The sequence below is a fragment of the Saccopteryx leptura genome, chromosome 1 (genome assembly GCF_036850995.1).
Source record: "Saccopteryx leptura isolate mSacLep1 chromosome 1, mSacLep1_pri_phased_curated, whole genome shotgun sequence".
In the NCBI taxonomy this organism is placed as follows: Eukaryota; Metazoa; Chordata; class Mammalia; order Chiroptera; family Emballonuridae; genus Saccopteryx; species Saccopteryx leptura.
In genome coordinates this window covers 220,521,681-220,533,770 of record NC_089503.1, presented here as the reverse complement: position 1 = coordinate 220,533,770, position 12,090 = coordinate 220,521,681, and the positions used below count along the sequence as shown (strand labels likewise).

At 39.5% G+C, this 12,090-nt stretch overlaps 1 protein-coding gene across 5 annotated transcripts in view; it reads right to left on the bottom strand.

Annotated features, from left to right (window-relative positions):
• The window catches only part of ARFIP1 (ADP ribosylation factor interacting protein 1), a 108,957-nt gene that overhangs the window by 48,196 nt on the left and 48,671 nt on the right, over window positions 1-12,090 (bottom strand). For 3 of the 5 annotated variants that reach the window (XM_066386562.1, XM_066386559.1, XM_066386563.1), the window contains 3 exons: window positions 11,254-11,349; window positions 8,819-8,931; window positions 4,860-5,081 (listed from right to left, as the gene is read on the bottom strand). In XM_066386562.1, coding sequence (XP_066242659.1) covers window positions 4,860-5,081; window positions 8,819-8,931; window positions 11,254-11,349 — 431 coding nt within the window. The remainder of the gene's footprint in view (window positions 1-4,859; window positions 5,082-8,818; window positions 8,932-11,253; window positions 11,350-12,090) is intronic. The other 2 variants (XM_066386569.1, XM_066386574.1) reach the window with 1 other exon arrangement.

The window sequence follows — 12,090 nt, the reverse complement described above, 5'->3', positions numbered from 1 at the left end:
ATTCCTTTATCATGTAACACAACATATATTACTTTTACATCATAGTATTTTAGTATTGTTAACTTTACATCACAGTATTTAAGTTACAGTATATCAAAGAAAAAAGTGAATGCTATCCAAGGACTTTGCATCCTCTTATGGGGAAAGGGTTAGTATGTCTTTGATTTATGCAGGATAGTTGTATCACATTAGGTGGTTAGATTTCATTACTGTCTTTATTTGGAGATTAAGTATGGTCTGCAAGAGCTAAATTGAAAGGGAGTACTGTGATGGTTAATTTTATGTGTCAACCTGTTTAGACTATGGTGTTCAGCTGTTTGGTCAAACACCAGTCTAGATGTTGCTATGAAGGTACAGATTTTGTTGATGTGAATAACATTTATGATAAACATTGTAGATGTGATTTAAAGTTGACTTTAAGGAGATTATCCTCTATAATGTGGGTGGCCTCATCCAAACAGTTGAAGGCCTAAGAACAAAAGACTGAGGTTTCCTGGAGAAGAAGGAATTCTGCTTAACACTGTAACAGAAATCCTGCTTGAGTTTCCAGCCTGCTGGCCTAACCTACAGATTTCAGACTTGCCAAGCCCCACAGCTGTGTGGGCAATTCCTTAAAATAAATTGTGTGTGTGTGTGTGTGTCCTACCTATCTCCTATTGGATCCATTTCTCTGGAAAAACCTGTTTAAAAACACCCAAAATATTGATTCCAGATTTCAAATACATCTCTAACAGGTTCTAGTTTACCATTATTTTTATATTTATGAACATCAATTAGAATGTTCAAGCCAATGAATTATCTATTTTCTTCAAGTCACTTTTGTATATATACTTGCCTTCAGTATTTGTTCACTAACAAATCATATTTAGTACATTTTGATGCATAAACATCATAAAAGAAGAATATACCATGTCTTTTAAGCAGAACAGGATGGTCCAGATTCTTGTCCAAAAATGATGCTTGACGTAGTCATTCCTGTTGAATACCTGCAATGGCTAATTTTACGTGTTAACCTGGTGAGGCCAAGGTGTCCGTATATTTGATTGACATTACTCTGGGCATTTTTGTAAAGGTGTTTTTGGATAAGATTAATATGTAAATTGGGACTGTTAGTAGATTGTCCTCCATAATGGGAGTGGTTCTTGTCCAATCAGTTGAAGACCTTAATAAACCAAAACTAACCTCCCTGTGCAGAAAGGAATTCTGCTAGCAGACTGCCTTTGGACTCAAACTGAATCTCTCCCTCAGATCCCCAGCCTGCCAGTTTACCCTGCAGGTTCTGGATATACTGAAACTTGACAATTACATCAACCAGTTTCTTAACTCTCTAGATACCCACAAATCCTGCTAGTTCTATTTCAATGGAGAATCCTGAATAATACAATCTCGTATTTCCTTTTTGTCCTTAATACTACATTGTTACACATGCCTTTTTTTTTTTTTTTAAGAGATGAAAAGCATCAACTCGTAGTTGCAGCATTTCAGTTGTTCAGATTGCTTTCTCATACGTGACTTGACTGGGGGTACATGAGCCGAACAGTGACCCCTTGCTCAAGCCAGAGACACTGGGCTCATGTCTTTGATCCCACACTCAAGCTGGCAACCTCAGGGTTTCGAACCTGGGTCCTCAGTGTCCCAAGTTACTGCTCTATCCACTGTGCCACCACTTGGTCAGGCTCACACTGACTTTTGAACTTAGAATTAATTTTCTTGGAGATCAGAAAATTAATAGACTAAGATTTCACTTATCAATTTTGCCATTATCATTAAGAGTCATTACTGTTGTATCTTTGTAGTCATCTTCTGATTTATCTAATAATTATGAAATACCTTCCTCTGGTATTATCTTCTCTCTGCCATTATGGGCAGAAAATGGGAAATTCTAAATTCTCAGTTGAGTTGCATGAACATTAAAAGAAAAATAAAAGACCATGGAAATGTTTTCTCCAGATTCCTTTCTCGCAACACAATCAAAAAGTATTTATCTCACTATTGTATCATTTCTCAAGGCAATGCTGTCTTTCTTTCATTTTTCTTTTTATCTTAGTCATTTTTTTTTATTATTTATTGACTGATTTTAGAGGGACAGAGAGAAAAAGGGGGAGAGAGATGGAGAGAGGGGGAGGAGGATAGGGAGAGAGGGACAGAAGAAAGCAAAGAGGAAGGGAAGGAGAGAGAGAGAGAGAGAGAGAGAGAGAGCGCGAGAGAGAGAGAGAAAGGGTGGGAGAAGAAAGGGGGAGAGAGGGGTGGGGCATTCATTTGTTGTTCCACTTAATTGTATATTCATTGGTTGCCTCCTGTATGTGCCCTGACTCGGGATGGAACCTGCAACCTTGTTGTTTCAGGGCGGTGCTCTAACTAACTGAACAAACCAGCCAGGGTCTTTATCTTAGTCATTTTTAACATGATTGGAAATAACTAATGAGTAATGATGAAATAATTCCCAAGATGATGAACTAGCAAAATGTTTTAAGATATAGGAAAATAAGATCATTAAGATCTCATACTGTGCCACTGATTTTTAATGAACTCATATGGTAGTTGCAAGATAAAAAGTTTTATTCTATTAAAAAAATAAGTAAATTATCTCATTGGAATACCTCGAAGAAAAAATAAAAGTCATGAAATATCAGTCCTTACAATGATTTAGAAATGTTCAAACAGGAAACTCAAAAATTAAAACTGGGCCCAATGAACTTGAATATTGAGGATCATTAACCCTCAGTTCTATTTAAAAAAGCACTTCAAATCTAAAAAGAAATATAATAAAAGTATTTATTAGCCAAGACCGAGCATTAATTGAGTTAATTCATATATATGTCACTTAGCACTGTATCTGGCATACAATAAGTCCCAACCCTTGTTAACTATTATAATTAATAGGGTTTACTGAGTGTAGCATCACTGACAACATTGCAGCAACACTTTCCCGATCTTATACCCTGGCTACTTCTTCCTATACTGTGTGGCAGACTCTCTAAAGCAGCGGTTCTCAACCTGTGGGTCGCGACCTCGGCGGGGGACGAACGACCAAAACCCAGGGGTCGCCTAAAGCCATCGGAAATTTCCGCTGCTCTAAAGATTCTACTTAGTGAGGTGGTAAGAGATCATAGAGCAACACAGGCCAGGATATAAATTCCAGTTCTACCTTTTATTTGTTTTGTGGTCTTATAAAAAATTACCTAGCCTCTCTTGGCTTTAAGTTTCCTCATCTATAAAATGCTATAACATTTCTTGCAGTGTTTTTAGATAAATTACATGATATAATGGCTATAAGGCACCCAGTCCACTACACTAGAATTGTGGACGCTCAATAATTTCAGCTGTTACAATTACTCTACTTTCTTTTTTAAATTTTATTTATTTATTTTTATTTAAGTGAGAGGAGGGGAGACAGAGAGACAGACTCCTGCATGTGCCACAACCCAGTGACCCCCGCCTGGGGCCGATGCTCTGCCCATCTTGGGCCATGCTCGCAACCAAGCTAATTTTAGTGCCTGAGGCAGGGGCTCCACAGAGCCATCCTCAGCACCGGGGGCCAATGTGCTCAAACCAACTAAGCCATGGCTGCAGGAGGGTAAGAGACAGAGAGAGAGAGAGAGAGAATGGGGAGGGGAGGAGAAGCAGATGGTCACTTCTCCTGTGTGCCCTGACCAGGAAGCAAATCTGCGACATCCACACATCAGGTAGATGCTCTACTCGAGTCAACCAGCCAGGGACTCTACTTTCTAAATATTTAGTTCTTCCTTTTGTCTAGTGACTCAGTTAAAATTGAAGCTCAACATTTTTCACTAGTATGATATATCTTGCCATCTCTAGCCAACTTTCTTTGTCCAAGTTTCTAGATATTACCAAATGAATTAATACTCTAACTTATCTAACTTTTCTAGTTAGAAGTCTGCAGGCAAGAGATTTCTGTACTCTTCTTTAGGTGAGGGGAAAAAAAGACATAAAAGGAGTCACTTAAGATACTGCAAGAAATTGTTAGAAATGCTTTGCTGAATACTTTGAGAAAAATGCAGAAAAACAATTTCATTCTAAAATTCACAATTTATATTAATGATTTCAGTAAAAGTGTATCACAAATCTAGTCAAATAAGTTACTACTTATTCAAGACATTTGGAGACCAAGTAAGAGTGAATTTTCCATAGGTTCCCGAATTTACTTTTTCCCTATACCAGACATACATAAATCTGACTCCTCTCTAGGTTCAGGTTGAGTATTCTTTCCTTTCCTCTAATTAAGTTCCCCTCCCCTGAAGCCTCCAGCTGACACTTCTAGAGTACAACTGGTTCACCATATTGACAGAAGTCTGTTGAGCCTTCTTTTTTTTTTTTTTTTTTCATAATTAAAAAAAAAAAATTCTTTCTGAAGCTGGAAACGGGGAGAGACAGTCAGACAGACTCCTGCATGCGCCCGACTGGGATCCACCTGGCATGCCCACCAGGGGTGACGCTCTGCAGCGACCAGAGCCACTCTAGCACCTGGGGCAGAGGCCAAGGAGCCATCCCCAGCGCCCGGGCCATCTTTGCTCCAATGGAGCCTTGGCTGCGGGAGGGAAAGAGAGAGACAGAGAGGAAGGAGGGGGGGGGGTGGAGAAGCAAATGGGCGCTTCTCCTCTGCGCCCCGGCCGGGAATCGAACCCGGGCCCCCCGCACGCCAGGCCGACGCTCTACCACTGAGCCAACCAGCCAGGGCCTGTTGGGCCTTCTTGAAAATTATATCAAATATCAAGATTCCAATCTCATTAAGTCTTCAGCTAGATAAATCAGAAATGTAACAAATTACCTCTTAAAAATACTCCTATTGCCACTCCCCTCCCACCTTCACCCCCCAACAGTTATTTAAATCATCTTACATGGAGTTCTAGTGACTTCAAACTCAGGTCAGCAAATGCATCTCCAAGTTGCCTTTGGGTATGCACCATCTGGAAAAGCTGGGTCGATAATGTCTGAGCCAGTCTTAGAATATTTTCATACTTTTTCTTGTTATCTCTTAATATATCAATTTGAGCTTCAAGTTCAAGGTCCACAGTTCTTGATCCACGGCCTAGCTTCTCAGAAATAATTTGTCGAGTGCACTAAAAGTGGAAAGATACACTTTGTTTAGGAAGAAAAAAAAGAACAAAAGAAAAAATAATATAGCAATAAAGTACGAATGCTAGAACATATGGCTTACACCATTTCTGGCTTCACACAGCTAGCCTGAAAAACTGAAAATTGTCAGTCCGCTTTTACAAGTTCATCAGGACTCAGAAAGTCAACTTAACCAGATATGGCTAATAACTATTATTAATTAGAGAACATTTTAAGATTTATCTAGCTAATTTTTTTTTTTTTTTTGTATTTTTCTGAAGTTGGAAACAGGGAGACAGTCAGACTCCCGCATGTGCCCGACTGGGATCCACCCGGCACGACCACCAGGGGGCGATGCTCTGACCATCTGGGGCGTTGCTCTGTTGCAACCAGAGCCATTCTAGCGCCTGAGGCAGAGGCCATAGAGCCATCCTCAGCGCCTGGGCCAACTTTGCTCCAGTGGAGCCTTGGCTGCAGGAGGGGAAGAGAGAGACAGAGAGGAAGGAGAGGGGGAGGGGTGGAGAAGCAGATGGGCGCTTCTCCTGTGTGCCCTGGCCGGGAATTGAACCTGGGACTCCCACACCCCAGGCCGACGCTCTACCACTGAGCCAACTGGCCAGGGCTTATCTAGCTAATTTATATGCTGCCAGATGAGCTCTCTGTATTTAAGCTTAATACACTTGGTAAATTATATAAAACAACTGAGATACTTAGTATTGATTTAAGAACAGGATTGAACTGTTAATAACCACAGGAATAACAATTTCAAAATTATACTCTCCTGTTGGTTTCATATGCTTTTTCCCCTTTTATCTTCCCTTTAAATAACTGTATGTGTGTGTGTGAGTAGGAAGAATGAAGGGAAGAAGAAAAAAGAGAAAAGAAAAGAGGGTGGATAAGTGGGGAAATAAGGGTAAAGAGAAAGGGGAAGAGAGAGAGAGGCAGGGAAAGAGAAGAAGGGAGAAGGGAGAGAGAGAGGAGGAGAAAGAGGTAGAGCTTACAGATTTCTGATTTCTTTTACACTTTTGCTCAAATGGTATTAAATTATGCTATTTTATTCTGCCCTGGTAATAATGATAAAGGAATTTATAATTTTTTAAGTACCTAACTTCAGAGCACATGGAAACAAATTTTCTAGTATTTTTTGTTAGAAATAAGAAATACTAAGCAACTTCACTACTCAGTAATACATTTTATGAGTAACCCTAAAGGATATTAATATACTCATCATTTTAAGTTAGCAAAAAAGTTCTAAAGAAGTAATAAATAAGTATTACAATTTTTTAAATTGCAAATCTGCTCTTTTATCATCTCTTTCAAAATTTTGGTTAGAATAAATCTTTGTGTAAAAATTAAATAATAAAAGTGAATTTGTTCTTCCTTTCTTTAATCCTAATAAAAGGTAGACAACTACTTTTAACAGTTTGATAGGTATTCTCCTTTAAACCTATACAGACATATATATGATATTTTTAAAGTAAGCCTAAGACCATGCTATGCTATCTATATTATCTAAACATTTCTCTTCTATGAACGAATGTCTTGAGACTTTTCCTTGTCAATACACATAAATCTGTATCTATCCTTTTAATGTTAGTATATTAAAATCATACTCATATTTTTCCATTTAAAATCTAAATGAACTCTCTTACATATTCTCTATTTTCATCAATTAAGAATTTTTTGTGTGTGTGTTCTTTTTTATATTTATTTATTTATTTATTTACAGAGACAGAGAGCTAGATAGGGACAGACAGACAGGAACAGAGAGAGATGAGAAGCATCAATCATCAGTTTTTCGTTGCGACACCTAAGTTGCTCACTGATTGCTTTCTCATATGTGCCTTGGCCGTGGACCTTCAGCAGACCAAGTGACCCCTTGCTCAAGCCAGAGACCTTGGGTCCAAGCTGGTGAGCTTTGCTCAAACCAGATGAGCCCTTGCTCAAGCTGGCGACCTCGAGGTGTCGAACCTGGGTTCTTCTGTATCCCAGTCCGATGCTCTATCCACTGTGCTACCGCCTGGTCAGGCTCAATTAAGAATTATTTTTTTAGGCCCTGGCCGGTTGGCTCAGTGGTAGAGCGTCGGCCTGGCGTGCAAGGGGTCCCGGGTTCGATTCCCGGCCAGGGCACACAGGAGAAGCGCCCATCTGCTTCTCCACCTCTCCCTCTCTCCTTCCTCTCTGTCTCTCTCTTCCCCTCCCGCAGCGAGGCTCCATTGGAGCAAAGATGGCCCGGGCGCTGGGGATGGCTCCTTGGCCTCTGCCCCAGGCGCTAGAGTGGCTCTGGTCGCAACAGAGCGACGCCCCGGAGGGGCAGAGCATCGCCCCCTGGTGGGCTTGCCGGGTGGATCCCGGTGGGGCGCATGCGGGAGTCTGTCTGACTGTCTCTCCCCGTTTCCAGCTTCGGAAAAATACAAAAAAAAAAAAAAAAAAAGAATTATTTTTTTAAAAGCTTTTATTTATTGAATTTACAGAGAGAGGAGGGAGGGGGTGAGAAGTATTTGCTTGTCGGATGTGCCCCGACCAGGCAAGCCCCGAGTTTGGAGGTGGTGACCTCAGCATTCCAGGTCAGCGCTCTATCCACTGCAACACCACAGGCAAGGCAAGGATTTTTATAATAAAACATATTTTTAAAAGGAGTGTTTTTTTAAAAAGTAGAACAATTATCTATATAGAAAATGACAGAAAAGTTTAGAGGCCAAACTCACAAAAGAGAGATAAAACTATTTCTATGGAAAACATCCAAACAAACACTCCTAGAAGATGAAAAGCACATCAAGAGAAAAGTTTAACTGCAAACTTTGTGATTTTAATGAGAAAAACATCAACAAAAAATAATATATGATATGGTAACAATATAAAGGAGCTATACTACTCCTATCCACTTTTCATTCATACCTGGGTTCTCCCCATGCAATATAATTAGAGACATTTACTCTAGTTGTAAGGCAAAGCATGTCCTATCTGCCATATCAACCCAGATATAATAGTCTGCTGGAAATCAAGAAGCCACAATTCATTGAAGGAGTTTGATAGAATAGGCAAAATGAAAGAAACGTCTACTGTTGTCTGAGTGGCCTTTCATTTTTTTCTAGAGAAATAATGGTTATAAGCAGACAGTAGAGTCCAAGGTTTAATGAGAAAATGTTTTTTTTTTTTTGGTTTCCAGGAAGTTAAGACAGCGAGAATAGAAAGGCAATAGTGATTATGAAGCATATTCAGATAAATCTGGACATATGAAACAAGTTTTGAAACTGAACATACAGACTTGTATTCCAATATAGACAACTCTACACTCTTCAGTAAAATCTAAGTAATATGGAACTGAGAGTATTATAGATGGCCTACGTGGAACTCTGTTAAATTTGCTGAGAGAGAACATAAAGTTACTAGTTATTTCTCTACTCATCAGGGGCCCAGAGTAAGTTACACATATGATCACTAAAGAGCAGATTTTCTTTTAAATTGCCATACAAATAAAAATTCTTAGAGCTTGTTAGCCTCAGCCTGGCTTGTGGTGGCGCAGTGGATAGAGCTTCGATCTGGAACGTTGAGGTCGCTGGTTTGAAATCCTGGCCTTACCCGATCAAGATACATACATATGACAAGTAATCAATGAACAACTAAAGTGAAGCAACTATGAGCTTCCCCGCATCCCCACTCTCTCTGTAAAATCAATAATAAAATCTTAACAAAAAATTCTTAGGGCCAGTTAAGGTGGAAACATTAAGAAATTACAAACCTTGTAGGTGTTTAAACTCCATTTTCTAACAAGTTCTAACTTCTCCATTGCAGGATTCTTTATTTCATCTGCTAAAATAACTGGCCCACTTTTCATCTGTGTTCTCTGGCCACCTGCATGATCATAAATACAAAAAATAAATACACAAACCAGATAAAGACAAGTAGGGAAAGTAAACAAAACACTGGTGCTCTTCAAATTAAACTACTCATGCATTTAAAAAATGAAAAGATCCCCACCAAGTGAAGAACTACAACTTCCTAGAATCATAAAAGATAATTTCCTATCACCTAATACTCCATATAGTGTTCTCCTTTCACTGTACTATGTAGAGAACCAAACAACAACAGAATGTTACTACCATTTTGGAGGATTTAAAAATACAATTTAAATTTCAAACAATCTTTAAAAATATGAAAGGCTGAGTTAAATCAAGACCTATATTGTACCTCGTCTCTCTTGCGTAAGGGACCCCCGCCTCAAAAAAAAGCCATAATTAATAAAGGCAGTAAGATGCGCTCACATAAAAACAACTCTACAACTATAGTTCCTAACAGTAAAATATTTTTTATAGAAAATATTTAATAAACATTTATGATAATGACGTGGGACAGAAATTTTGTAATAATTTTAAAGAACAATGAAATAAAAAGAGAAAAAGTTGTAACAAATGGCTTTAAAAAGTTAGCAAAAATTTATTTCCTCACTAACTCCTATAGCCAGACCAGCTTTTACCCCAGCTTTAATATAATCTAAAACTGAAAACATATATATAAAACACATTTAAGAATTTATAAAATTCTCACAGAAACAAAATACAAAATGTTAATTATTTTATTTTTCTTTCTTTTTTTAATTTTTTATTTTATTTAATTTATTCATTTTAGAGAGGAGAGAGAGAGAGAGAGACAGAGACAGAGACAGAGACAGTGGGGAGGAGCTGGAAGCATCAACTCCCATATGTGCCTTGACCAGGCAAGCCCAGGGTTTCGAACCAGCGACCTCAGCATTTCCAGGTCGACGCTTTATCCACTGTGTCACCACAGGTCAGGCCTATTTTATTTTTCTGAAGTGAGAAGCGGGAAGGCAGAGAGACAGACTCCAGCATGCTGCCAACCAGGATCCACCCAACAAGCCCACTAGGGGGCAATGCTCTGCCCATCTGGGGCATTGCTCTGTTGTAACTAGAGCCATTCCAGTGCCTGAGGCAGAGGCCATAAAGCCATCCTCAGCGCCCAGGCCAACTTTGCTCCAGTGCAGCCTTAGCTGCGGGAGAGGAAGAGAGAGAGAAAAAGGAGAGGGGGAAGGGTAGAGAAGCAGGTGGGCACTTCTCCTGTGTGCCCTGGCTGGGAATCGAACCTGGGACTTCCACATGCCAGGTCGATGCTCTACTACTGGGCCAATCAGGCAGCATCCAAAATGTTAACATTTCATATAAAAATATGGAGTCCAGGCCCTGGCCGGTTGGCTCAGCGGTAGAGCGTCGGCCTGGCGTGCAGGGGACCCGGGTTCGATTCCCGGCCAGGGCACATAGGAGAAGCGCCCATTTGCTTCTCCACCCCCCACCCCCTCCTTCCTCTCTGTCTCTCTCTTCCCCTCCCGCAGCCAAGGCTCCATTGGAGCAAGGATGGCCCGGGCGCTGGGGATGGCTCCTTGGCCTCTGCCCCAGGCACTAGAGTGGCTCTGGTCGCTGCAGAGCGACGCCCCGGAGGGGCAGAGCATCGCCCCCTGGTGGGCGTGCCGGGTGGATCCCGGTGGGGCGCATGCGGGAGTCTGTCTGACTGTCTCTCCCCGTTTCCAGCTTCAGAAAAATACAAAAAAAAAAAAAAAAAAAAAATATGGAGTCCAATTTATTTCCTATTTTTATAGTCTAGCAATATTAAAGTGCAGAGCCAATTCAATGCAAAAAAATAGATTTTCCCAAGTATTTTCCACTGGTCATAACTGGTAAATTATATAGTGTTTTGTTATAGTCTGAAAACTATTTGTAAGTGAGGTTGAAAATAGGAAGACACAACCCTTTCCACATGGCCTGTTCCAAACAATGAACAACCCAACTGTTGAAGGCTCCTTTCTTATTTAAACAGAGAGCAGAGCTGCAAAGCTGAGAGCTTAGTATTAAGTGAACCTACACTTCCCAGAACAAAGAAAAGATGATTTAAAATGAATCAAATTTACAATGTTTTAAATTTTAAAGTGAATTACATTTCAGGTTTGAGATTCAGTTGATTACTTTTAAAAGCCAGAAAGACAGGAATGGCTAGAAAGATCATTTCTCGTATTGTTAAAAAAAAAAAAAAAAAAAAAGCAGCAGCCACTAAAAAAGTCAGAATAACACAGACCTAAGAATATAAAGCAAGTGATTATGAAATTGAGTGAATCAGGTTAGCTTCAGCAGTAGCGAGAAGGCCTTATCCAATCAGTGCAGTGAATACCTGCGGGAACATTTAAATCACTTCCTTGTTGAGCCAGTTGACTAGCTGCAACCCTGCTAGGAGACATAACAGATGGCAATGCTGGTGCTGAGGAACCTGAAAAGGGCAGACATTTAACTGTGAAAATCCTTCCTTCCTCCCCATGGTGTACATTTTGAAAATAGGTTTACTGACATTGCTTTAAAATATAGAAAAACTAGAATTAAAAGCCAGAATTAATGTATTTGCTTTCTTGCAAGAATGGACTATATAATAAATGGATGTTCCCAGGATGAATTCTTGTATAAATTTTTTTATCAAACTCTTAAGACCAACAAAACATAACTATAAGAACAAAGTTGGCAAGATCATGTCTAAACAGGACTTTACCTGGACTCTGTTATTTTAAAATCAATTACTAGAATGTGATTAAAGTCCCACAGTTGAATGATTTAAAGCTTAAGTAAATGTTTTATAGCCTGCTACTCTTACAGATGAAGGAAAACTCTTCAACTGGAAATCCAAGGGGCATGTAATATTGTATGAAATTTATAATTAAAATGTATAGCAATGTGAATATCCTTCATAGGACACCATAGCCAAAACTTTCAAATCATAAATCAAATGTCACATAGTGTAGATCATTGCTATTCATAGTATGGATTTAAGGTTACCTGGGAGCTCATTAGAAATGCGAAATCTCAGGCTCTGTCCCTTAATAAGGGGCTTAATAAGGCTCTGACACTTAATAATATGAAAGCCTTATTTTGGACTGGATCTAACATTTAAAATCCAAACATTCAACAGAGCTAAATACATTGATGCCACCATTCAAAGTGAGGGATACTTATCTCTTTA